The following is a 24,664-nucleotide window of genomic DNA, read 5'->3' on the forward strand; positions in this document are numbered from 1 at the left end:
CATAGATTTAATCTAAAAAAAGTTGGAAGTGGGACATTAATTTAAGGAGCCATCAGATATAACTTTTGTAACTTCTTTGTTACTCATTTGTCTGTGTGTGTGTGGTACTAGAGATTAAACCTAGGGCCTCACACATGCTAGGCAAATGCTCTGTTATTTGAGCCCTTTCTCCAGCCTTCTTAAGATAGGGTCTTACTAACTTTTTGCCCAGGCTGTCCTTGAACTTGAACCTGCCTTTGTCTCCTGAGTAGTTGGGATTATAGAAATGTGCCACCACATCTAGCTAAATAGTAAGTTTTTTTTTTTTTTTTTGCAATAGTGGGGATTGAACCCAGGGCCTCACACATGCTAGGCAAGCACTCTACCACTTGAGCCATATCCCCAGCCCCACTTATTTATCTTCTGTAGGTGATGAAATGAGTGCTGTGTACCTGCCCTTAAATACCTCAAAATTTAGATGGAAGAACAGACAAGAAAACAAATTAATACATTACAGCAAGATAGAATTTATATTAGACTACTCTATGAGATATGTAGAGGAATATTTTACCTCTAGATATGAGGGTCAAGGAAGATTGTCTCATGAGTCTCAGCTCATACTTGAGCTGAATGTTGAACAAATAAGATTTAACCAGGTGAAAGAGAATGATGAAAAAGGAGGGGGAAAATCTGAAGTAGAATTGTCCCTCCCACAATGCTTTTAATAGTGCATGTGCTCCTCACTGGCCATAGCTAACTGAAGCAAGCTTGGACATCTAAAAACAGTGAATCACCAGGCACTGGTGGCTCATGACTGTAATTCTAGCTACTTTGGATGCTGAGATTGGGAGGATCATAGTTCAAGTCCAGCCTGGGTAAATAGTTATAAAGACCCCATCTCCAAAAAGCAACCAGAACAAACAACGGACTGGAGGTGTGGCTCAATCAGTACAGTGTCTGCTTTGTGAGCACCAGCTTTGCAAGTACAAAGCCCTGAGTTCAAACCCCCATCTCACTAAAAATAAATAAATACAACAAATCTTTTTATCTGTCTTTTTTAATTGAAAAATGTTCCAATTATATTTTTGATAAACTTTATTGAGATATATTTCACATGCCATTACAGTTTATCCATTTAAATTATACAGATTAATAACATGTAGCACATTAACAGGGTTATGTATCAATCATCATAATCATTTTTAGAACGTTTTCATTATTCCAAAAAGAAACTGGTACCCTTTAACCTCTCAGCTCAAATGTGCCACTCATTCTTCCACTCCCAGCCCTAAGCAACCACTAATCTATTTTCTATCTCTATAGATGTATCTATCCTGGATATTTCAAATAAATAGAATCATATAATATAATATGCAGTCTCTTGTAATTGGCTTCTTTTACTTAGCATGTTTTCAAGCCTCTTCCATGTTACAGCATGCATTAGCAGTTCATTCTTATTATTGACAACTAATATTCTACTGCATGGATATAATACATTTTATTTATCCATTCATCCATTGGTAAATATTTGGGCTATTTCCACTTTTTTTTGGTGGTACTGAGGTTTGAACTCAGGGCCTCACACTTGCTAGGCAAGCACTCTACCATGTGAGTGACACCTCCATCCCTTATTTCCACTTTTGAGCTGTTGTTAATAATGTTAATATGAACATTTGTGTACAAGTTTTTGTGTGGATATGTTTTCTTTTTTTTCCACACTTAGTAGGCAAGCACTCTACCTCTTAAGCCATGCTCTGAGTCCAACATGTGTTTCCATTACTCTTGGGAGTGGAACTGCTGGATCATATGGTAGCTCCATCCTTAAACACGTCACATTCTCACCAGCAGTCTATGAAGACTCAAATTTCTCTACATCTGTATCCACGTTTGTTATTCTCTGTCCTTCCGATGATAGCTATCCTGGTGGGTCTGAAGTAACATGCTATTATAGTTTTATTTTCATTTCCCTGATGGGTAATGATGTTGAACATCTTTTCAAATACTTACTGTGTATTTGTATATCTTTTCTTTTGGAGAACTATATAATCAAATCTTTTGGATATTGTTAATTGGGTTGCCTTTTTGTTAATAAGTTTTAATTGTCCTTTACAGATTTTAGAGTCTTTTTTTTCTTATATAGCTATATTTCTGGCATCCAAATCCAGCAGTATTTATAGTTATCATATTTTCATTAGATCATATCAGACACACTATTTGCAACTAATTTTCTCCAATGCTGTAGGTTGTCCTTTGAAGCAGTTTTTAAAATTTGATTATGTCTAATTTCTCTCTCTCTGTCTCTATCTCTGACACAGTGTCTCACCCGGTAGCCCAGGATGGCATGGAATTTGCTATGTAGCCTAGGCTGACCTTGAACTTGCAATCCTGCTGCTTCAGCCTCCAAAGTGCTGGGATTACAGGCATGTACCACCATGCTCCCTTCTCTTTTGTTGCCATGTCTAAGAATCCATCACCTAACTCCTGGTCAAGAAGATTTATTTACACCTATGTTTTCTCCTAGGAGGGCTATAAGTTTAGCTCTTACATTTGGGCCTTTCATAATTTTGTTTTGTAAATGGTATGAAGTAGGGGTTCAATTTAGTTTTTGGATTTCTTTTTCTTTGCAGTACTGGGGATTGAATCCGGGGCCTTGCATGTGCTGAGCAAGTGCTCTAATACTGAGCTACGAGCTAACTCCCCATCTCTAAGTACATTCTTTTTTTTTTTTTTTTTTTGGCAATACTGGGGTTTGAATTCAAGGCTTCACACTTGCTAGGCAGACGATCTACCACTTGAGCCACTCCAACAGCCCTTTTTGGTGTTGGGTATTTTCATGGTAGGGTCTCATGAGCTATTTCTCTGTGCTGGTTTCAAACTGTGATCCTTCTGATCTCTGCCTCCTGAGTAGCTAGGCACCAGTGCCTGGCTCCTAAGTGCATTCTTTTGCATGTAGATATCCAGGTGTCCCAGTACTATTTGTTGAAAGACTATTTTTCTCTCATCTAATTGTTTAGATGACATTTTTGAAAAGCAATTGCACTTAAATGTGAGGGTTTATTTTTTGGTGTTCAATTCTATTTTCATTGATTTATGAGCCTGTCTTTATACCAGGTCTATACTGTCTTTGTTACTGTATCTTAAAGGCTGCTACTTCTTCTTCTTTCTCCTCCTCTTATTCCTTCTTCCCCTCTCCCTTCTTCTACTTTCTCTTGCTCTTTCTCCTTCTTCTTTCTTTCCTTCTTTTTTTTTGAAGCAGATTTTGCTGTATACCTCAGGCTGGCCTCAAACTCACAACCCACCTGCTTCAGTCTACCAAGTGCTGTGATTACAGGTATTTGCCACTACTCCTAGCTTAAAGACTTCTTAACATATCCAGTACAATACACAAAAACTGTGGGCTAGGGTTGGGGGTGTAGCTCAGTGGTAGTGTTTTTCTGGCATTCATGAGACCCTGGGTTTTATCTTAGCACTAAGAAAAAAAATGTATGAACCAGTATGGGGAACACACACACACATATACACAAACACATACAGTGCTGAGGACTGAATTCAGAGCTTAGTGCATGCTAAGTACACATTTTACCATCAGCATATGTATATGTGTATATATATATATTGTATGTTTGTTCATTTATTATTTATTAGGTTCTGGGGATCAAACCCAGGGCTTTACAAATGCTAAGCACATACTCTACTGCTGACTTACATTCCCAGCCTACAAATTTTATGTTTTAAATCTTTTTTTTTAATTTAAAGTAAGTGTAGCATAAAATACTTCAGCATAATAAATTTTAATCTACAAATATGTTCATGGCATCCTCTAAAGCCCAATCCTTTGATATACAAGTAGTTACCTTCTATGTGACAACTATATACTTGTGAATTAATTGCAAGTTTTTATTTTTAAAAGCCAATACTCAATAGCACCATCTGCTGTTGAAATAAGTGAAATTTAATAAGAGTGGAAAGTATAGACTCAGATTTTCATACTTAAATAAACAGAAAAAATCTTCTAGTTCCAATGTTCTAACCTTGAAGAAAAAGAATGTGAGACTCAGGAAGAATAAACTGTCAAGTGTCAGCTATCTTGGTAAAACAGTATATATTAACTACAAACTAAAATTTCTGTACATGCTTCAAAACAAGGAAACTTCCATGGAAAAGCAATTTACCATAGTGCTCAAGCCTCTAGAGTTAAACTGAGCTAGCTTTCTTTTGGCTTCAGAGTCTCTTATCTTTGGGAAGGTTAATCAATTGCTCTATGCTTCAGTTACTCCATCTGGACATATAAGAGAAGCAAAGTAGTAGGCAATGTAGTTAAAGTACTGTGCTTAATATATGGTGAGTAATAATGGTGACATTATTTTTATTCATTTATTAAATCTCTTCATTAAACAGCAGAACCCTAGAGACTAAATTTTCTAGCCTCCTTTGGAGATAGGTATGACTATGATAATGATCATGTCTTTAGAAAGAATAATATCTTTCCCTACTTTGATCATCTCTCTCAGGAATGGCCTTGGAGGATACTGATTAAGGGACATCCTCCTTGGAGGCAAAAATAGAAGGGAGACCAGTTTGCCTGGCCATGGAATTCATTCCACTGGCTGGAGAATGAGTTTTTGCTATCCTTGTCCACAGATCACTATCAACTGTCTCGTTTCAAAAATGGGACTGAGGTTTTCTATATTCCTTCACTGTCAACTGGAGTTGTTTTCATTGAAATTTGCCATTAGTAATAGGACTATGAAGAACCACACCCAGTGTTGACCAAGAAGAGCACACATTATCCAGAGATCCCTTGGTTTGGAACTGGGTGCAGTAATGAATGTGATTTTTTTTGTCTGCTTCTGGATAGAATTTTCAGTTTTAAAGGGGATAATTACTGGGTGGAGGCAGTCTTAAAATCATACATATGGGAAGGGTGTGTGTGTGTGGATGCTGAGAAGCCAATGGATAGTTTTTGCTATATGATGGGTATTATTTTAATGTGGCTGGTAAACTCCCATCCCTATTTTTCTAGTCATAGATCCTCTCTACCCACAAGAGCAGACATATGATCCATGCCTGCAGCAATAGCCCATCCCCCTGGAAAATGATTGGCTCATAGAAAGGCATATGACACAAGTGAGGCAAATCGGAGACATTCCCTGGGACGGATACATGGATCTGGGAAGGAGAACTTCCATTTCTGCTTGATTCGATAAACTGAAAGGATATGACCTGGTAATGTGGGCAGACCCTAGCATGTGAAAAAAGACTTCCTGAGAATGAAACCAAATAGAGATTTGGAGATGAGAGAAAAATGTCTGACAAAGGTTCCTGTTCTCCTTTCTGTCTTGTAGCAAGCCTCAGGTACTTTCCTTATAGCTGTGCTATGATGAGTCAGGTAATTATGGGGGCTAACAAGCCTGAAATACATAGAAATGGCCAGCAGACTGGAAATTCTGACAGGAATAGACATTGCAGTCTTGAGTCCAAAGGCAGTGTGGAGGCCCAGGTTTCTTTTTTGAGTGATGAAATGTTCTGGAACGAGAGAGTAGTAATTGTACAATTTCTGAGTATACAAACCTCTTTTAAGGTGAGAATTTTAGGGTATGTGAATTATATTTCCCATATCTATTTAGGCTAAATTATCCTTGAAAGTCATCAAAGAGTCTAACATAGCTAATTTTAACTTTAGTGTAAAAGTAAATGGCCTTTTAAACTTATTTTCAGCTGAGCATTAGAGGAAGCAGTATATTTGCATTTTGGGACCTCATTACAAAAACTGTATTTTATAACTTCAGCATTGCTGTTTGAGATTCTTACATAAAGGGTATGGGATTTAGGCTAGAAGCATTCAAAAGGGATTATGCATACCCTTGGGTACATAAGAATTCTTAAAAGGTGCACAGGTAGAGACAGTTTTAGGGAAGTGAATTTCTAGATCCTCGACTCGGACACTTTTTTCTAAATTTATCTCTGGTCAGGTTGTTATGTCACTTGTTCTATTATCCTTCCCTAACTCCTATTTCTCAATTTACAGGAGAGAGGCATAAATTCTCACTATGGTAAATAGCCTGAGTGCCAACAAGTTTGACAATTTGAGATACTGATGTGTCGGAAGCCTCATTTAACCAATGCACCACAAAACCAAGATAAAGTGTTGCAATTTTCCTGTCCTTATATTTTGGCATACAATTGAGAGGAATTTCAAAGAATTGAGTGACAGAATAAAGTAAAGTTCTTTTCATTCACTTCTACTTATAAAAATCTATAAAAATAAAAACCTAGGAATGGAAACCAGCTTAGGACTGCATACAGTACATAAATACTGGCTTCCCTTACCTCCACCACTATGAAGTAAACACACTAGCAGAGTGGAAAAGGGAAGATGCAGAACCAGGCATGGTGTCACGCATCTATAATCCCAGCATTCGGGAGACTAAGGTAGGAGGATTGAAAATTCGGAGGCCACCCTGGGCTACACAGTGAGTTCCAGGTTAGTGTGGGGCTACACAGGAGACCTTGTCTAAAAAAATCCAACCAGCCAAGCAAACAACAACAACAACAAAAACAGGCTGAGGACGAACCACGCCACACGCTTTGCCTTCGACCAGAAATGCAGTAAGTAGTTGAGGAGTTTCCCCTTACACTTGAGTTAATTGTGGCACCCGCAACAGCACAATTTTCTGCTCAGAGACTGAGTCCACATACGTGGCAGTCCATTTCTAAAAGCATGGTTGTTTTCAAAGGATACACAGACTGTCCTGAACAGCTCCAGAGGGAACCCCAAGCACCTGGCGAGCAGCAGCTCCTGTCCCTTGAGCAGGTGTCCTTTTGCTGCTCCGCGGACAAGCATGAGAAAAAGTAGAAGCGAGAGGTCGGGAAGCAGCGCCGTATCAGTTGCTCACTGCAGCCAGGTAGAGCCTGTGGGGCACCAAAGAGCCTGGGCCTGCGTGAATGGCAAGAGGGCGTCTCCATCACTGTGACAGCATCGATCTAGAGCAAACACATGTTGGCTGGCGGGTTGCGCGGCTGGACTCAGCCAAGTACCGTCGCGAGAACCAGCTTAAAGTAGTGGTGAGCCTGCCCGCTTGGCTCCGCCCACCGCATTCGTAGCCACATCCCCGCCCCGCTTCGCCCCGCCCCGCAGGGAACCACCCAACGCCACTTCCGGTTTCAACCTCCCAATCGGCCTCCGTCGCTCTCCACTTCCCTCGCCTCAGCTCTCTTCCCCGCCCCTACCGCTCCTTTGACACAATCACGTGAGGGGCGAGCGCGGGGGCTGCCGGGAGTAGTACTGCCGGTGGGTTAAGGTTCGGCCTGAACATGGCGGTTCCGGTCGGGCAGTGACCAAGGCTTTGCCGTCGGGAGGACTCTGGCGATTATCGGTGTCCCCACTTATCGGGGCGGAATGCAAGGACGCCGGGGAGAGCGCTGAGGCGCGGCGGCGAAGGGGAAGGGGTCAGTGTTGTGTGCCTCGGGAGCCAAGGCGGCGGTATCGGTTCCTTGTACTCGTCTGCAGGCTCCAGCGCGGGGCCCCGCCCGGCCGGGCAGGCGGCCGGTCAGGCCGGCGGGTGGGCGGCACAGGCGGCGGCGGTAAGCTGCTGCAGCCGCAGGATCAGCTTGGAGGGTCGGCCGGAGGTCGGGCGCCACCGTCTGTGCCGCGGCGATGGCCCAGTGTGTACAGTCAGTGCAGGAGCTGATCCCGGACTCCTTCGTCCCTTGTGTCGCCGCGTTGTGCAGCGACGACGCCGAGCGGCTCACTCGTCTCAATCATCTCAGCTTCGCCGAGCTGCTCAAGCCCTTTTCTCGCCTCACTTCCGAGGGTATGTGGTACCCTCCCTTTTTTTTTTTTCTTTCTTCCCTGTGGCTCCCGTAGAGCCGTGGCCGGCGGGAGGAGGAAGTTGGGGGCGGGCTAGGGGAGAGAAGGGCGGTGTTTACATCCCGAGCCGGGAGAGTGGCGTCTAGGGACGCGGCCCCGCGGTGTCCCGGCGGCCGCCGGAGGAGGGGCCATGTGCGAGGTTGTCAGGACCGTGCGAGCCCAACCTCCTTCGCTTAATTAATACACAGAAAAAAGTGAGCCCCGGGGAGCGGCGCCGAGACTGTTGCCCTGGCCCATGGGGAAGGAATGAGGCACTTGCAAGGCAGCTAAGGTACAAAGATGCTGTCTCTGAAGCCGCGGGTCCTAAGAGGACGGAGGATCTGTCATCCTGCTCCCCACGTTTCTGCGTGCACTGGACTCTCAAAGTTATCTTGAGCGTTACACTCGTCTAGTGTTGAAGCTCATCTCTTTCGATAGGCAGTTTTTCTCTTTTCTTAGGTACGCAGTATTTTGCTTCAAAGCGCACAACAAACAAACAAAAACCCCCCTCATTATGTTAAAAAATCTTGTAACTGCCTTTTGCCTGAAGGATGAGGAAGTGAGGGCAAATTGTGGTTAATGTAAATAGTTGAAGTTACTCAAATTTGTAGGGACAGAAATGCCCTAAAATTTATTTTTTCAGATAGACATTTAAGTAGAAGAAGTGTCTTTTCTTTGAGAAATTTGCCTGTTTTCTGCAGCTTTAGATTCTTTGTTGGGGAAAAAAAATTGGTTAAACTGTACTTGAAATTTCATTGCTCCAGGTGTACCCCAGATATGTTTAACCAATATCTTGGGAAGAATAGAAGGTAGCCAAAAATGCAAGAAGAGTTCTTTATTAGGATCTGTATAAGGGGCTGGAGGCAGGCTCAAGTGGTAGAGCACCTGGCTTGCAAGCAGAAGCCCTGAATTCAGACCCCAGTACTACAGAAAAAAGAAAAAAAAGGATCTGTATAAAATGAAGGGTTCTTCAGTGAACTTTTGTCAAGCAAATAACTGATGTCTACTTGGTTATGGTTATTTTTACACCAAAAAAAAGTGTAAATTCATTTACACGCCACTGGCAATCTTTAGGAGAATCCCTCCTTTACAAGCTTTGCTTTTGTATTTTAAAGAGAGGGAACTGTCAGATAAAAATAAATAAAAAAACCCCCAAAGTTTGGGAAAGCATGGATTTTCTTCAGTCTGTAATTTAGCCATTAGTCTCATCCCCTTCCATGTTATGTTAGGTTTTTATACATTAAGAACAACAAAATGCCCTACTTTCTTTAATTCTTAAAAAGCACAAACCCCTAACAGCGACTTTTTTCTTTTCTATTAATAAAAAAATAATAATGCTAGTACCTGACAACCACTCATGTAGTTTTTCTCTTTTAAGTCCTCATTGAATCCCATGTTACTGTCATTTTAAATTTGAGGGCATTGAGGCACAGAAATGTTAACTTGTCCACAGTCTTTTTTTTTTCTTGGTAGGACTGAGTTTCGAACTCAGGGCAAAAGTACCTTGCAAAAGCAGGTGCTATATTGCTTGAATCACACCAGGAGTCCCTACAGTCTTATATCTGGGTAAGATTTAAAGACAGGCAGTGTGACTCAAGACGTAGTGAGCTTAATCATCAAATCATACTGTCTCCTGGAAATGCTTAGAATTATTTGTACTGGAAAGCAGTGCTGTTCAATAGAAATATAATCTGAGTCATATATAGTTTAAAAATTTTTAGTAGCCATATTAAAAAGGTAAAAGAAAAAAGAAATAGGTGAGATTATTACTATTTTTGCAATACTGGGGTTTGAACTAAGGGCCTCACGCTTCCTAGGCAGGCACTCTTGTCACTTGAGCCACTCACACCTCTTTTTTGTGTTCGGCATTTTTGAGTCAGAGTGTTGAGAACAAATATATTTGCCCACGCTGGCTTTGAACCATGATCCTCCTGATCCTCTGCTAGGATTACAGGCCTGAGCCACTGGCATGCCTTTTTTAAAATTTTGGGTTGAGGATTGAATTTAGGAGCCTCTTACATACTAACCTCTCTGCCACTTAGGTACACACCCAACCCAGGTGGGATTAGTTTTAATAGTATATCTTGTTAAACCTAATTATTTCCAAAGTTTTACCATTTCAACAGGCAATGGGTGTGAAATACATTAATGGGATATTTTGCATTTGACATTTGGTAAATTTTTTTTTTCTTTTGTGGAACTGGATTTTGAACTGAGGGCTTCACACTTGCAAATCAGGTGCTCCACACTTCCAGTCCATTTTGCTCTGGTTATTTTTGGAGATAGGGTCTCATGAACTATTTGCCCTGGCTGGCCTCAAACCTCTGTCCTCTTAACCTCAGTTTCCCAAGTAGCTGGGATTACAAGTGTGAGCCACCAGCATCTGGCTGAAGTTTGGTGTGTTTTATACTTATATCTCAATTTGAAGTAGACATGTATTAAATGCTCAGTAAGCCACATGTGGCTGGTGTCTTCTTTATTGGACAGTGCAGTGATAGAGGCTCAATATCAGTATACTTTTAATTTCCCTCTGAAGATTGGGACAGATGATCTTCAGAGGTGATAAAAAGGAAAAGGGCAATCATTCCTTATTGAGGAGTTGGGGGGCGGTTAGAATGGCAGAAGCAGCAAGTATAAATTGTGATTGAGTGGTTGGGGAACAGTGGGGACACTGTCTACTTGGGTACAGTAAGGGAAGATGCCTAAGTAAAGGAGGACCTTGATTATAGGAAGGGGATTTCAGAATCATCTAGTGGGAAATGTGAGGTAGTCACAGACCATTGCTCATAAGAATTGGGAGGAATTATGTAAAATGTAACATTTAAGATAGGTATTAGGATAACGGCATTAGAAATTTGGTGAAAAAGATTGGTTTTTTTTTTTGTGGCTTAGTTTTTCTGGTAAATAATTTTTTTTTTCTTTTAATGTAGTGCTTGTGTCCTAGCACCTTGTGCATACTACACAAGTATGAGCTACATCCCCAACTTGGGTATGTTACCAGAGGGGCTGGGCTGCTTTCAGGCCACCTTTGTGTCAAATGCGGGACTCTTCATTGTAAAGCTTTTAGGTTGTAGGGCATGAGAATATCACTTCTGACAATGAAATTTAAGTGTACCACTAAAACAAGCTAAACTTTCCTTATAAGGAGAAAGGAATTAAAAAAACAAAAAAACAAAAAAACCGACTAGATTTCATTTCTGGCCTGCAGGTCTGCTCTTACTAGGGTAAAAATTTGCTTTGACTCCTGAGATCAAGTGTTGCCAATATCTTGGCAAGTATTTTCAGGAGACTTATTTTATTCAGTAGAAAAACACGCGGTTTAAAGCTATACTGAAGGTGGAATTGATAGGACAATTTTGAGTATTAGCTATATGCAGGACCTTGAAAATAGAGATAAAGCTTGATGTATTAGATGATAGCCATTTTAAGTTCCTTAGACACATTTTTAAAATCAGAAATTAAATATTTTAAAATATATTAATAAAATATTCTAAGTGTCTATTATACACTTGTTGTATCCTTGAGACTTAATTACATTTATTGTTCAACACACATTTTCTGGTCCTCATACTTCCTTTTTTTCTTCAGTGCTGAGGATCCAACCCAGGACTTCATGCATACTAGGCAGGTACTCTACCCTTAAGCTGCACCCCAGACCTGTAATAACTTCAAGAAACTGCATTAAGTCTTACTGTTTTTGCTTAGTGGTAGTTCTTTGATAATTCTGAAACAGTGTTTCAACATACCATTTACTTACTTTGTTTAATTTCGTTGTACTGGGACTTGAACTCGATTTACGTCTTGAGCCACTCCACCAGCCCTTTTTTGTGATGGGTTTTTTTGAGACAGGGTCTTGAGAGCTAGTTGCCCTTTCTGGCTTTGAACCTTAATCCTCCTGATCTCTGCCTCCGGAGTAGCTAGAATTACAGGTGTGAGCTACCGGTGCCCAGCCATTTACATGTTTTATAAATGTTAAGAAAATTTCACTTAAACACTAACTTTTGAAATTTATGGCTTTCAGTTTTGAAAAATACACCTATTACTATTTTGAAATTGATTAAATTTAATTGCGTAAGAAGGTGAATTCTTAGAATTCTTGAGTAGTTTCTGCATGAGCTAGAAAACTTGGCAGATTAGACTAGGTAATAATCTCTGAAAGACACTTAATGTCTCCAGTTTTCTTAAATGTCTTTTACTAAGAAACATTTCATTCCCAGTGATCTGTATCCCCACCCTAAAACATTTTTATCATACTTTAACTACCTTGTTGATGTAACTAGATAATTGATCTCCAAAGTTTTCAACTTCCAAATTTTAAGTAAAATTCAGGTCAACTTTTTTTTTCCCCTTGTGTGGTGTTGGGGATCTAACCCAGGGCCTTGTGTGTGCTTGGTAAGCAGTGTATCCCTGAGCTAAACCCTTAGAAAGGTTGTTTGTATTTTTTGGTGGTACTGGGGTTTGAACTCCAGGCTTTGTGCTCACGAGGGTTGAGTCAAGCCATCAGGTCCTCAAAGAGAGGTTTAATGTCTGACAATTATGTACCAACTATGAGGAAAATATTGGTATAATGTATTCTTAAAAGTATCAAATGCAGCATAGTACTGTTTTCACAGTTGTGAAGTTTAATTAGGGAGAGAGGCCTGTATGTGTTCACTTAAATTAGAAAACAACAATTACAGAAGAATGCAGAGAATACAATATACTTTTAGCTCCTTACTACCCTGAACTAGACACTAAATGTCTGTCATACTTTTTTTTTTTAAATGTTTTCCCTTCTTTTAAAAAGAAAGCAAACTTCATAGGTAAGGTTAAAGTCCCTTTTCTACCTGTCCTTAGTTTCACTTTACCTGTCCATCCTGACCATAATCATAGGCAACCACTGTGAAAGGAATATACATATATAATTTCTGTATATGTATTTAGAATAAATGGACACATATTCATGTATAATATTATAATATTTTAGAATGCAACAGAGAATCCAGGACATTTAGAAAGATAATCCTTATGTTTGTAACTACTTAAAATATAGGTAAGCCTGAACTTAAAAATGTTTGCTGTGGGGAATTGGGCATGGTGGGACACGCTTGCAGTCCCAGCATTTGGGAGATTGCCTTGGGATGCATAGTGAGTTCCATTCTCAAAAAAAAAAAAAAGACTTGCTTGTTATAAAGCATTTTCCACCAAGAAAAATCCCTTTTTAAAACATGAGTAGGTACTCAAAACCAGTTATGCAGAGTTGCCTCTTTGAAAGACTGGGAATGTGGCATAAGAAGTCATGAGTTCAAACCCTAGTTGCTTCTCACAATACAGTTGGAATAGATGTTTTGTGCCTGATGCTATTCATACTGCCTCCATCACTTATCTTTAGGCATGGTGGTGCTCAGTGCTTAATACTTATGACCCAAATCCTTAAATTAATCCTGTGAAGTAGGTATTAATCACCTGTTACAAATGAGGAAATTGAAGCACATAGTTACAAAGTTGGGCAGGATAATCTAGTTGATAAGTAGTGGGTTGGGATTTAAATTAATGTGTGACTCTCAAATCTGTGTCCTCAGTCATTATCGTGGACTAATAAAATTACTTTGGAAACTAGTCATCTTGTCTGATAATATGAAGAAAAGTAAGTTTACATGTTCTCTTGTAGACATCAGGTACTGTGTTAATTTCACCTCAAAACTGATTCCCTGTCCTGGATCTCTGAGCCCTTAGTTACACATCTCATAGACTGAAGGAGGATTGTAGCAGGGACGAGATAGGAGGTATTGAGACAAAAGAGATTTGGGCTTTTTTTTTTTTTTAGAAAGACTATATATATATATATATATTTGACTAGTTTTAGGCTCACAGCACAGTTTAGCAGGTCCGCAGCCTCCACAAACCCCTTGTTGCCACCCTCCCACATGCCCAGTCTCCCTCACTGTTAACATCTGGTACCAGAGTGGGCATTGATTTTTATGATAGTGAAACAGACTGAGAATGCAGGCAGAAGACTAGGGAAAGAATAATGAAGAATACATGCAGCATTTAATTCCCTTTTCTGCCTTATACCTACCATTTTCATTGTTGATGAAAAACCTTACCTACCTGGACTAGCCTTAGTGTGAAGTAAGAGTTAGACATTTGGTGTGGATAGTGGTTGGTTTTTGGCAACTCTAAACATAGGAGAAAGGAAAGGACCTACAGTGAGGAAATTGTCAGCAGTAACATTGCTTATGGTTAAAGGTTGTCTAGCTAGCTCTTCTGGTATTTAAGGGAGTGCTGTAAACCAGTTATTGCAGGAAGAATGTTCCATTTGGAATTCTTGGTTTTTGATTTGAGAATCCTTTTTGTTTGAAAGCCATTAACCCATTTTGGTTTGTTACGCATTATATAGAATTACTTCCAAATTTTCTTTCTCTTTTTTTAAAGTTCATATGAGAGATCCCAGTAATCAACTTCACATAATTAAAAATTTGAAGATAGCAGTAAGCAACATTATCACCCAACCACCTCAGCCTGGAGCCATTCGGAAGCTTTTGAATGATGTTGTTTCTGGCAGTCAGCCTGCAGAAGGATTAGTAGCTAATGTGATTACAGCGGGAGATTATGACCTTAACATCAGTGGTATGTAACAAGGTTTATTATTATTTTTTAAGTGAAAATTTCTTTTGTTAGAAAAAATAATTCTGTGACCTGGAGACCATTCAACAAATATTTGAGCACTTATAGGTGGGAATACAGAGCATCGTTGAAAAACAGTCCCAGGAACTTTGGCTCTTTATTTTATTCTGGCACCTAATGTAATACCTAGAACATATGTATGATAAATATTTGTTTAATGAAAAACAACAGTAGCTAACAAGTTATTAAATAAATAATATTGTTAAAAAGCATTGTTTATTGTATTTTTAATCTTGCTTGGTGTTAAGTGGAGGAAATGTTTATAACATGTATTAATAGTCATTAATGGGTTTTAATCTGATTTGAATTATAAATGTTTTTATAACAAAACTGATAAGTGAAATAATATATTAATATGTAGACTGAGTTACAAAAACTTACTCTTTTCCAATATTAAAGAGTCTTAACTGAGATTCTTTTTTTGGCAGTACTGGGGTTTGAAATCAGAGCCTCACACTTTGAGCCACTCTGCCACCCCTATTTTTTACATTGGATTTTTTCCAAATAGGGTCCTGTAAACTATTTGCCTAGGGTTGGCTTCGAACTGCAATCCTCCTGATCTCTACCTCCTGAGTAGCTGAGATTACAGGCATGAGCCACTGGCAGCCAGCTTTTAACTGAGATTTTTTTTTGGAAGGAAAAGATTAGCAGCCTTACAAAATAATCATTTTTGGGTCAGTATAACTTATAATTAAATGCTTTAATACCTGCTTATTGTATAGTTAAAGATTTTCCAAACCGCATACAGAGAACGTAAATGGCATGTTTTAGGTCACAGAATTAGTTGGTTGCACATATATTCATGGAATTTTTTATTTAAATGTCTCATAATTTTTCTTCTTTGTCATTTTTAATTCTAGCAACATAGGTTAACTTGATAATTTATTTTTACTTTATTTTCTGAAACTGGGGATTGAACTGACTGCCTAGTACTCTATGATTGAGCTATACTCCCAGCCCCATATTTTTCAATTTAGAATATTATGATTACCTTTACCAATCAAAAGAATCTGAATTTTAGGATACATATTTTTATCAGTTCCTGATAGTATTTTTAACATGATGCAGCATAGTCCCAGCGCTTGGCAGGCTGAGGCAGGAGGATCTCCATGGCTAGCCTGGGTTACATAGTGAGTTTCAGGTTAGTCTGGGCTACAGGCACCTATCTCAGAAAAAACAAATAAAACAAAGAAGCCAAAAAAACAATAAGATATGTCCCAGAGAAAGTAGTGGAATTTGAACCTTTGTTTCCATGTCATCACTTGTATTGTGAAGTACAATGAATGAAATGCTAGAATATTTTTTAAGTTTTGATACTGCCAAATCCTTAGTTATTTAGATAGCTTGAATAAATCATTTAGTGTTTTTTAGACTTAATTTCCAACTCTGAAAGTAAGAGTTTGACCTTTCTTAAGTTCTCTTTCAGACCATTAATCCTTTTATTCCATTTTGTAAGGTTTTAACATTTTATTATTCATGTAACAAATATATTGTGTTGAGATACAGAATTGAGTAAGATATGTTTTATAAAGTGATAATCTACTAAGAAGACAGACGTCTTCTCAATTATACATTACGTTATCAATAATTAATGTAATTAATTTAATAAGTAATTACAATTATTGATAACGTATTATATTACATTGTTATAATACATTATCAATAATTAATACATTAATCATGTGTAATGATTAATCAGTAATCATTATACATTATGATCATAATACATAATAATAGAGATATGGCATATTCTGGTATGCCAAAGTGCTAAGGGGACACATGAAATAATAAAAGCATATATTTTTTTTTCCCTGGTGTTTTTGAGACAAGGTCTCTGCACACGGCCGAGCTGGCTAGAGCTCACTGTGTAGCCCAAGCTGGTCTCAAACTTGAGATCTTTTTGCCTTAGCCTTGTGGGGGCAAAGTAAGATGTTTGTCACCATGGCTAACAAAGTATCTTTTTTATACTACAAATATTCTCCAAAGCTCTTTTCCCTTTAAAAAAATTTGATTTATTAAAATGATATATGCACATAGACAGTGCTAAAAAGACTTGTGTGAAAAAAATAGTGATTCTGCTCTTTGCCGTGCTAAGTATTCCCTTAGTGTTATCCTCAGGTATTATGTGCTCTAAGTAATATTTTTATATTGCTATCTGTGATTTAAACAGTTTTAAATTTTATTTGTTATATTATTATTGTTATGATTAATGAGGACTTAGCCTAATTATTCTTCCTTTTTTTTTCTTTATCCCCCTAATGTGGTTTCCATAATTTCTTGTTAACATTGACTGTTTTCAAAGTTGTGACCATGTTTACTTTACTGCTGAGTCAATTTTTGGATTTTCTTAAAAAATTTTTTTTGTCTTTTTAAAAATCAGCTTTCTCAGAGTTCTTTGTAGTCTCTCAAATTTCCTCAGGATTTTTTTGTCAGGTTATTTTATCAAATAATCCATTTACTGAGATTTCCTTCCAGAAGTCTTTCTTTGTATTCTATGCATTTTCAGTGAGGATGATTATCATCCCCCAATGAGGTGAAAATCACTTTTGTGGGAGCAAAATTTTTTGTTGCTGTGGTAGTGGTAGGCTTTGAACTCAGGGCCTTGTGCTTCCTAGACAGGTGTTCTACTGCTTGAGCCATTACCTCCAGCCCTTTTTGCTCTGGTCATTTTTGAGATAGTGTCTTCCTTTTTGCCCAGGCCAACCTGGACTGTGATCCTCCTATTTTATGCTTCCCACTGCAGCTGGGATGACAGGTGTGTACCACTGCACCCAGCTGTTGGTTCAGATAGGATCTTGAGAACTATTTGCCTGGGCTGGCTTCCAAATGTGATCCTCCTGATTCCAGGAGGACAGGATTACAGGAGTGAGCAACTGGTACCCAGCCAAAATTTTTTAAATTGTTACAATGGTTTGTAGTTCTCCAGAGGATCATGGTCTGTGTATATCTGTTTTATTATTAAAATTTTTTTTGGAGCGGGGGCAGCTGGGGCCATTGCTTAGTGATAGAGCACATGCTTACCATATGCAAGACACTGAGTTGGATCCTTAGTGCTGGAAAAAAATGGTGGGGGAAGGGGGTGATTAGGAAAAAAGTCTTTAAAACATTCATGGGGGAAGATAATGAAATAAAAGTTGAGAAAATACTGTTCTATTTTATCTTGTATTGGTTACTCTCCAAAGCAAGCTCTACAGCTGTCATCTGGGGGATTTTCTTCCCTTTCCTCTCTTTCTCTTTTATTTAATTATTTACTTACTTATGTATGTATATATGTATGTATGCAGAGCTGGTTTGAACCAAGGGCCTTGTGTCTGCTAGGCAAGCACTGTAAACTGAGCTATATCCCAGCTTCCCTTTTGTTTTTATAGTCTTTCATTCATATCTTTTTTTGGGTGTATTTCCTTGATTTGGTGAAGGAAGCTACTCTCCAGTAGCTTCCTGAGAAGAGTATAAAATTTTTGAGATACGAATGTCTGAAAATGTTCTTATTTAATTGCTGACTGATGGATGGCTGCCTACAGTATTAGAAACCATGTCCATCAGATTCAACCTTCTCAGCTTCTAGAGTTGCTTTGGAGAAGCTGGAAGCATTATGATGCATATTCTCTGTGTATCACCAGCTTTTTTTGGTTTTTTTATACCCTTTGGTTACAATCCATCTGGCTTTTTTTTTTTTTGTGGTACTGGAATTTGAACTCAGGGCCTCATGCTGAGGTGGTAGAGTACTTGAGCCACTCTGCCAGACCTTTTTTGGGTTGGGTCTTGTGAACTATTTGCCTGGGCTGGCTTTAAACCGTGATCCTCTTTATCTCTGCCTCCAGAGTAGCTAGGATTATAGACATGTGCCACTGGTGCCCATCTGTCCTCTGATTTTTATTTATTTTGGCGGTGCTGTGGTTTGAATTCAGGGCTATCCATCCTTCTCACTTTTAGAAGCTCTTTATCCCTGCTGTTTTGAAATTTCATGTTCAGACCCATATGACTTCTGTTTCACTCATTGCTCTGAACAACTTTTTTGTGGAAATGAGGTCATGCATCCTATTTAGTTCTAAGAAATTTTCTTGCGTTCTTTGTTAATTTCTTCCAAGTTTTTTCCCTGTTCTTTCTGGAACAATGTTAGAACTTCTTTTGTTGATTCTTCAAAGTACTTAACCTTTTTGTTGTTGTTAATGCTGTTTTTTTGAGACAAGGTCTTGATTTGTAGCCCAGGCTGACCTTGAATTTTGAATCCTCCTGCCTCCACCTTCAAGTGCTGGGATTACAGGCATGTACCACCATGTGTAGCTTCTCTTTTCCTAATATTGTCCATCTCTGGCTTTGTTACTAATGTTTTAGGTAATATCCTCAACTTTATTTTATCTTCTGACTCTTATATTGAAATTTTAGTGTTTGCTGTTCTTGCTTTTAAGATCTATGCCACGTTGTTCTTATTTCATGTTGTAGAATCTTAGCTCTGAGGATATTAATACATTGTGATTGGTTTCTTTTTGTTTTTAACTGTTCTTCTGTCCTGTGCCCTTTTTTCTCATTCATATTATTTTTCAGTTTGTTTGTTTTTGTCTCTTTTTCATGTTGGTACATTTTCTCAAATATTTAATGACAGCATTATTTTCTATTTCAAATTGAGATATTAAAACCCTGACCAGGTATGAGAAGATCCTATCAGTTAGCGGACTTCTTTATTGGATATTGAGGCTGTGAATAGACTTCCCCGGTCCTTTTCTTAGGGACCATTTAGGTTCTCCAGAGAAAGATACTTAAATCTACTCTGTATATACTAGGGGCCTTAGGCAGTTTTAGACAATCTGTTGAAGTGGTTTAGTAGATAGTTTATAAAAATAATGCAGTCATTATTTGATCATGAGAATTTATTCTAATTGTATTACTTCATCCTCAGGCCCCTGCCAATATATCTACACAAAGGCTGAGTGCGATTTGCTTTTAAAAGCACTACCAATATTTGAAATCCTTAGGCAGATTTTTAAAAGAATCTTAAGTAGTTAGGATAAAGTATATACTAAAAGAAAACACTTTCTTCAGCATCTTCCCTGTTACTTTAAGACACATCTATTCAGTTTTATGTATTTATTTTGCTGTTAAGAGATTGAACCTAGGGCCCTGTGCTTGCTAAGCATGGACTCTCTACAACTGAGCTATAACTCTAGATCTCAGCTTTATTTTTTGGCCTTGAAAACTGGGAGTGAGTTATGATATAGTACTGAATTCATGTGAATAAAATTCCATTGTAGCAGAATATACTCTGGAGGTTATTTAAAAGGGAATTTAATGGATTTTCATAAGATATTATATGTCCAGAAGTTAGTTTCTAATTTATACCATTAATTTGAGTCAGTATACTTTTCATCTGTTCTGTTAAAGAAATAAAGGTTAGATATTTACTTCATAAACTTAGTTTAACAGTGCCATATTTTTTTCATCAGATCGGTCAATTAAAGCTAGTGTTCCTTGGTACAGTAATTGGAAAGACACTTTGATGGAATTGAAAGAATCCTCGTTGTACACAGGTATTTCTTATGGTGGGGCTCAGTTTTCCAGGTTGTTCTCACTCCATTCCTTATCTCTTACCTTTTTTTCCCACTATTTTTTCATATTTGTTTCAATTGACACATCTGTCTAGTTTTTCTAAAATGAAGGAGGTCTGATGATGCTTGTTCATCTTTTACAATTTTTCCTATCATCTATCATCTATTGTGTTTATTCTTTTTTTTCTTTTTAGATTTTATTTTCTTTATTTTGGTGGAAATGGGGTTTGAACTCAGGGACTTACACTTGCTAAGCGGATGCTCTACCACTTGAGCCATGCTCCCAGCCTTACTGTGTTTATTCTTGATTTACATCATTATTTTCTAAATCTAAGCATTGTCCTTGAACAGTATAGCTTGAACTGCATCTTATTTTGATAAGAAGGACAAACATACTATCCTTCCGTACCAAGACAAAATACATTCCGTACAGAGAAAGTTTAGTAGGATAAAGATAAAATGTTTGCTTTATCAGTTCCAAATGAAGAACATGAAGAGCTAGAAAGGGGTATGAGCAAGATAGTGACCATCCCAAAATAAATACGAGAATTTTTAAGGGGAAAGAATTGTCAGTAAGTGTTAAAGTCTTCTGTTAACACGAAAAAATTTAGAGGTATTATTTTTCCCCACTTTCTATAAAAAAAAGTTTGAAAAAAAAAAGTAGAAAAATGCCCTTGATTTATTGCCATTTGACAAAATTAAAATAAAGGACAGAGAAACTGCATATATTGTTTCCACAGCCTTTTTAGGAAACATAGCTAAAGGGAAACCTTAACTATTGTACTGTGACCTATCTGACACGTGAAAACTCATTTCTACCATATATAGTTTTAAGTTTCTCCTTTGCCCTTCATGTCATGACTTGAGTACTCAGTGTCTTTTTTCACTATTACTTAGGAAGTTATTATTTCAGTTTAAGAAATTGTACATGTGTGTATTTTACCTTTTTCTGATTTATTTTAAATTATTCATACATTTATAGTATAAATGTAGTAGTAGTTCCAAAGTCAAACTAAAACATGCTATAGTGAATTCTAGCCTCTGTTCTCATTCCTTTCCCTTTTTCCAGCTCCTCTCTTCTTTTTCTTACTACCTTATAGTTAATTGCGTCAACTTTTTTTCCTCTTTTTTGGCAGTGCTGGGGATTGAACCCAGGGCCCCATGCATGCTAGGCAAGTGCTCTACCACTGAGCTATATCCCCAGCTCAAATGTATTAGATTTATCTTTTTATTACTTCTTTTTGAAAACACAATCACATAAATGTGTGATTCTTTGTTTTCTTCTTTTTCTAACACAGAAATGTATACTTTTCTGTTGTTGCTTTTGTTTTTCATTTAATATATCCAGGAGAGCATTTTATAGCAGTCTGTGGGAGTTTGCCCTTTTCTCTTATAGCTGTATAGTGTACCATTTAATGGATGTATTGTAATTTGTTTACCCAGTCTTCTTGATGACATGAGGGTTTTTTTAGTATTTTGTTATTACAAATAGTGTTGCAAAGAGTAGCTGTTTTGGAAGATGTACCTTGTTTATTCAGGAGTCCAGACCCCCACTATGAAATGAACACTTTCTCATCTCACTACACTTTGTCTGTTATTTGATCATTTTAAGCAGCATGAAGCAACAAGGTAAATAGAAAAATAGTCAAAATAGGTTTAGATGTGTAGACATTTCCACATTTTCGGTGGAGATAACTGTTTACTAAATCATAGTTTTTATTATCTGTTTTCTTGCCATTGGTGCTGAATGAAAAGTATTAATTTTGCAGTCTTTTCTTGGCCAGTTTGGTGAGGAAGAGTTTATTCTATCAGCTGGTGAGAAAATTCATTTCCTAATGTAACATATTATTAGTCTGTGTCATTTATTCTCCAGTTGCCATTTATGTGTAGGTTATATTTCTGGAAATATTTTTCCTCTACTAGCAGTGAACATGAAATTGCTACAATAACAGGCCTCTTAATTAGACTCTAATATATGGATAATTCTCATAAGGTATTTGTTGGAATTAAAATTTGTTGTATATTTGGTACCAGAGTAGATACGCGATTGGCTTTTTCTTCAACCTTTCCAGTTATATTATAATGTAAGTCAAAAATCTATTTGCCATGCTTTTGGCAATTAAGATGAAAACAGGAAGCATGTAAGGCTTGGTAGTCAGTACAAATAGCTAGGAGTGGAGGATCCCTTTAGTAAAATTGTGACTTATATGAAGTCACATAAACCTAGTGAAACCAAGTGTGAGTTCAAATGAAAAAAAGAGTAGATGCAATGTAAAGTGTTCAGCATGGAGCAAAAAAGTTGACATTCTAACAAAAAATGAAATATACTTTTTATTTAGATTATAAGGTAAGTATCTTTTGAAATATTCTTTAAAGAGGCTTGGTTGTAGCCATATTCATGTTATCAAATTGTAGAGTCTGTCAGCTACAGTAAATACTGACATTTGAGCTAGGTAATTCTTTGTATGTGGGAAGCTGTCCTGTCCTGTGCGTTGTAATATATTTGCATTTTACTGAACTCTTCTGGAGATAGGTTGGCACTCCCACTTCCCAGTTGTGACAATCCAAAATATCTTCAGCTACTGTAAAATGTTTCTTGGGGGTTAAGATCAACCTCAATTGAGAACCAGTATTCTAAAGTGATAATATTTATGAAAAGGATCTGTTTATGACAATGTGATTAGTTGCAGGGCACAGCTTTAGTTCTATTATATTTTTATTCATATAGGCAATATTTAATTTCTTTTTTTGGAGGTACTGAATTTTAAATCAGGACCTTGAGCTTGCTTGGCAGCCTCTCTCCCACTTGAGCCAGGCCCCCAGCCCTGTATAAATAATGATTAGAGCATTAGTAAGTGGTTGTGGGAACATCGTGTAGGTTTGAGAATAACTCAGTTTTATTTTTGCTAATAAATATACATCCATGTATGAATATATTTGTGTGAATGGCTTAAAAGTATATATCTATAAATAATACATATTTTAAAGCACAGGTGAAAATTCTTGTTTCCTGCCAGAAATTATCTCCCATCTTTTAGGAATGTGGAACTTAAAATTTGTCTGTTGTAAACTGATTCTGTTGAGGAATATTAACTGTTTTATATATTGTCAATTTTAGCTACTACTCCATGGTTCGAGTCTTATAGAGAGACCTTTCTTCAGTCGATGCCAGCATCAGATCATGAATTTCTGAACCACTATTTAGCATGTATCCTTTATCTTTAAGTTCTCTTAAAGTCAAATATTAATGGAGGCTATTAAATTCAGAAATAGTAAAATGAAGGCAAAATTGTTGAGAGGCTATACAAAATGGAGAAATGTTTTTTTTCCTTTTTGGTACAGTAAGTGCTCTACCACTTGAGCTATATATACCCCCAATTTGTTTGTTTTTGAGATAGGATCTCACTAACCTTGCCTGAGATCCTTCTGTCTCCCTCTCCTGAGTGGCTGGGATTATAGGTGTGATCACCATACAGGGCTGAGAAGTTTTTTATTTATGACATACCGAGTTTTTATTACTGTCATTTTGTTAATAATGATACAGAACTGCTGTAATAAATTAATTTTTGATTAAGTTTGATTATAAAATAAGACAACTGAGTGTTTGCTTTTTTGTTATTCCTCTAGCTTGAACATTTCATATTTAATAAGTTCTTTTTTTTGAAACAGAGGCTTGCTATGTATCAAACTAGCCTAGAGCTTACCCTGTAGTTCAGGCTAACACTGAGCTCTCGTGATCCTCTTGCCTCAGCCTTGCCAAGTGCTGAGATTATAGTTGTGTACCAACATGCCCAGCTTAAGATGTTTTAAAACCATTTTAGAAAGAGAAAGTATGAATGGTAAGTGCTAACTGCTTTAGTGATTGCCTTAGAATTAATTGCTTCTTTTGGAATCCATATTTTTAGTAACTATTTCATTTTCCTTTGGTAATTATGGTTTTTTAGTTTTCTTAACAAGGTTGTAGAGAAAAGTGAAGTGATAAAGTGTGAAATTCCACTGAGACAAAATGGAGATAAGCAAGACTCGCCAGAATTCTTTGTTATAGGGATAGCTGTACAATTTTGATATTGTTCATTTTATGAAATTCCTTATTAAATATGTAAATGAACGAAACACTCAAAAAATATCTTTAAGGTTTAGAGCCTTGAATTTCTTTGGAGTAATTGGAAAAATTATTTTTGTGCTTGCAATGAAAACCTGTGAAATCAGATTTTTAAAAAGCTGAGACTATATCCTTAAAACTTATATTAATAGGGTAGAATTTATCATTAAGTGGTAAGTGATAATTACCTTAATATGGTTTACAAGGTATGTTGGTAGCATCATCTAGCGAAGCTGAACCTATGGAACAGTTTTCAAAGTTGTCACAAGAACAGCATCGAATTCAACACAACAGTGATTATTCCTACCCTAAGTGGTTTATACCAAATACACTTAAATATTATGTACTTTTACATGATGTAAGCACAGGAGATGAACAGAGGTAAGTTTTATTTTTTTTAATTTGGACATGGCTTATTTAAATTTTGGATTCGTAATAATCTAAGATAGTAAGGTTGTAATATAAATTAGTTAATAAACATTTAGCTTTATTTTTTATTCTGTAGTCATATTAAACAGCTCAGAC

The 24,664-nt window shown here is 37.4% G+C and overlaps 1 protein-coding gene and 1 long non-coding RNA gene across 8 annotated transcripts in view; one reads left to right on the plus strand and one right to left on the minus strand.

Moving 5' to 3' along the window:
• Positions 1–1,018: 1,018 nt before the first annotated feature.
• Positions 1,019–7,281, minus strand: LOC141422495 (uncharacterized). The gene is made up of 2 exons (XR_012447077.1): positions 7,149–7,281; positions 1,019–6,963 (listed from the first exon to the last, which is right to left on the minus strand). It is a non-coding gene; the product is annotated as an uncharacterized lncRNA (long non-coding RNA).
• Trappc8 (trafficking protein particle complex subunit 8) overlaps positions 7,260–24,664 on the plus strand; it is an 81,326-nt gene continuing 63,921 nt past the window's right edge. For 2 of the 7 annotated variants that reach the window (XM_074070086.1, XM_020185794.2), the window contains exons 1-5: positions 7,516–7,793; positions 14,243–14,437; positions 19,936–20,019; positions 23,156–23,245; positions 24,346–24,520. In XM_074070086.1, the coding sequence (XP_073926187.1) occupies positions 7,637–7,793; positions 14,243–14,437; positions 19,936–20,019; positions 23,156–23,245; positions 24,346–24,520 (701 nt within the window). In that variant the 5' untranslated portion in view covers positions 7,516–7,636. Of the gene's footprint in view, positions 7,429–7,514; positions 7,794–14,242; positions 14,438–19,935; positions 20,020–23,155; positions 23,246–24,345; positions 24,521–24,664 lie in introns of those variants that run through there. The other 5 variants (XM_074070090.1, XM_074070089.1, XM_074070087.1 and 2 more) reach the window with 5 other exon arrangements.

This window comes from Castor canadensis, chromosome 4, assembly GCF_047511655.1.
Source record: "Castor canadensis chromosome 4, mCasCan1.hap1v2, whole genome shotgun sequence".
Classification (NCBI taxonomy): Eukaryota; Metazoa; Chordata; class Mammalia; order Rodentia; family Castoridae; genus Castor; species Castor canadensis.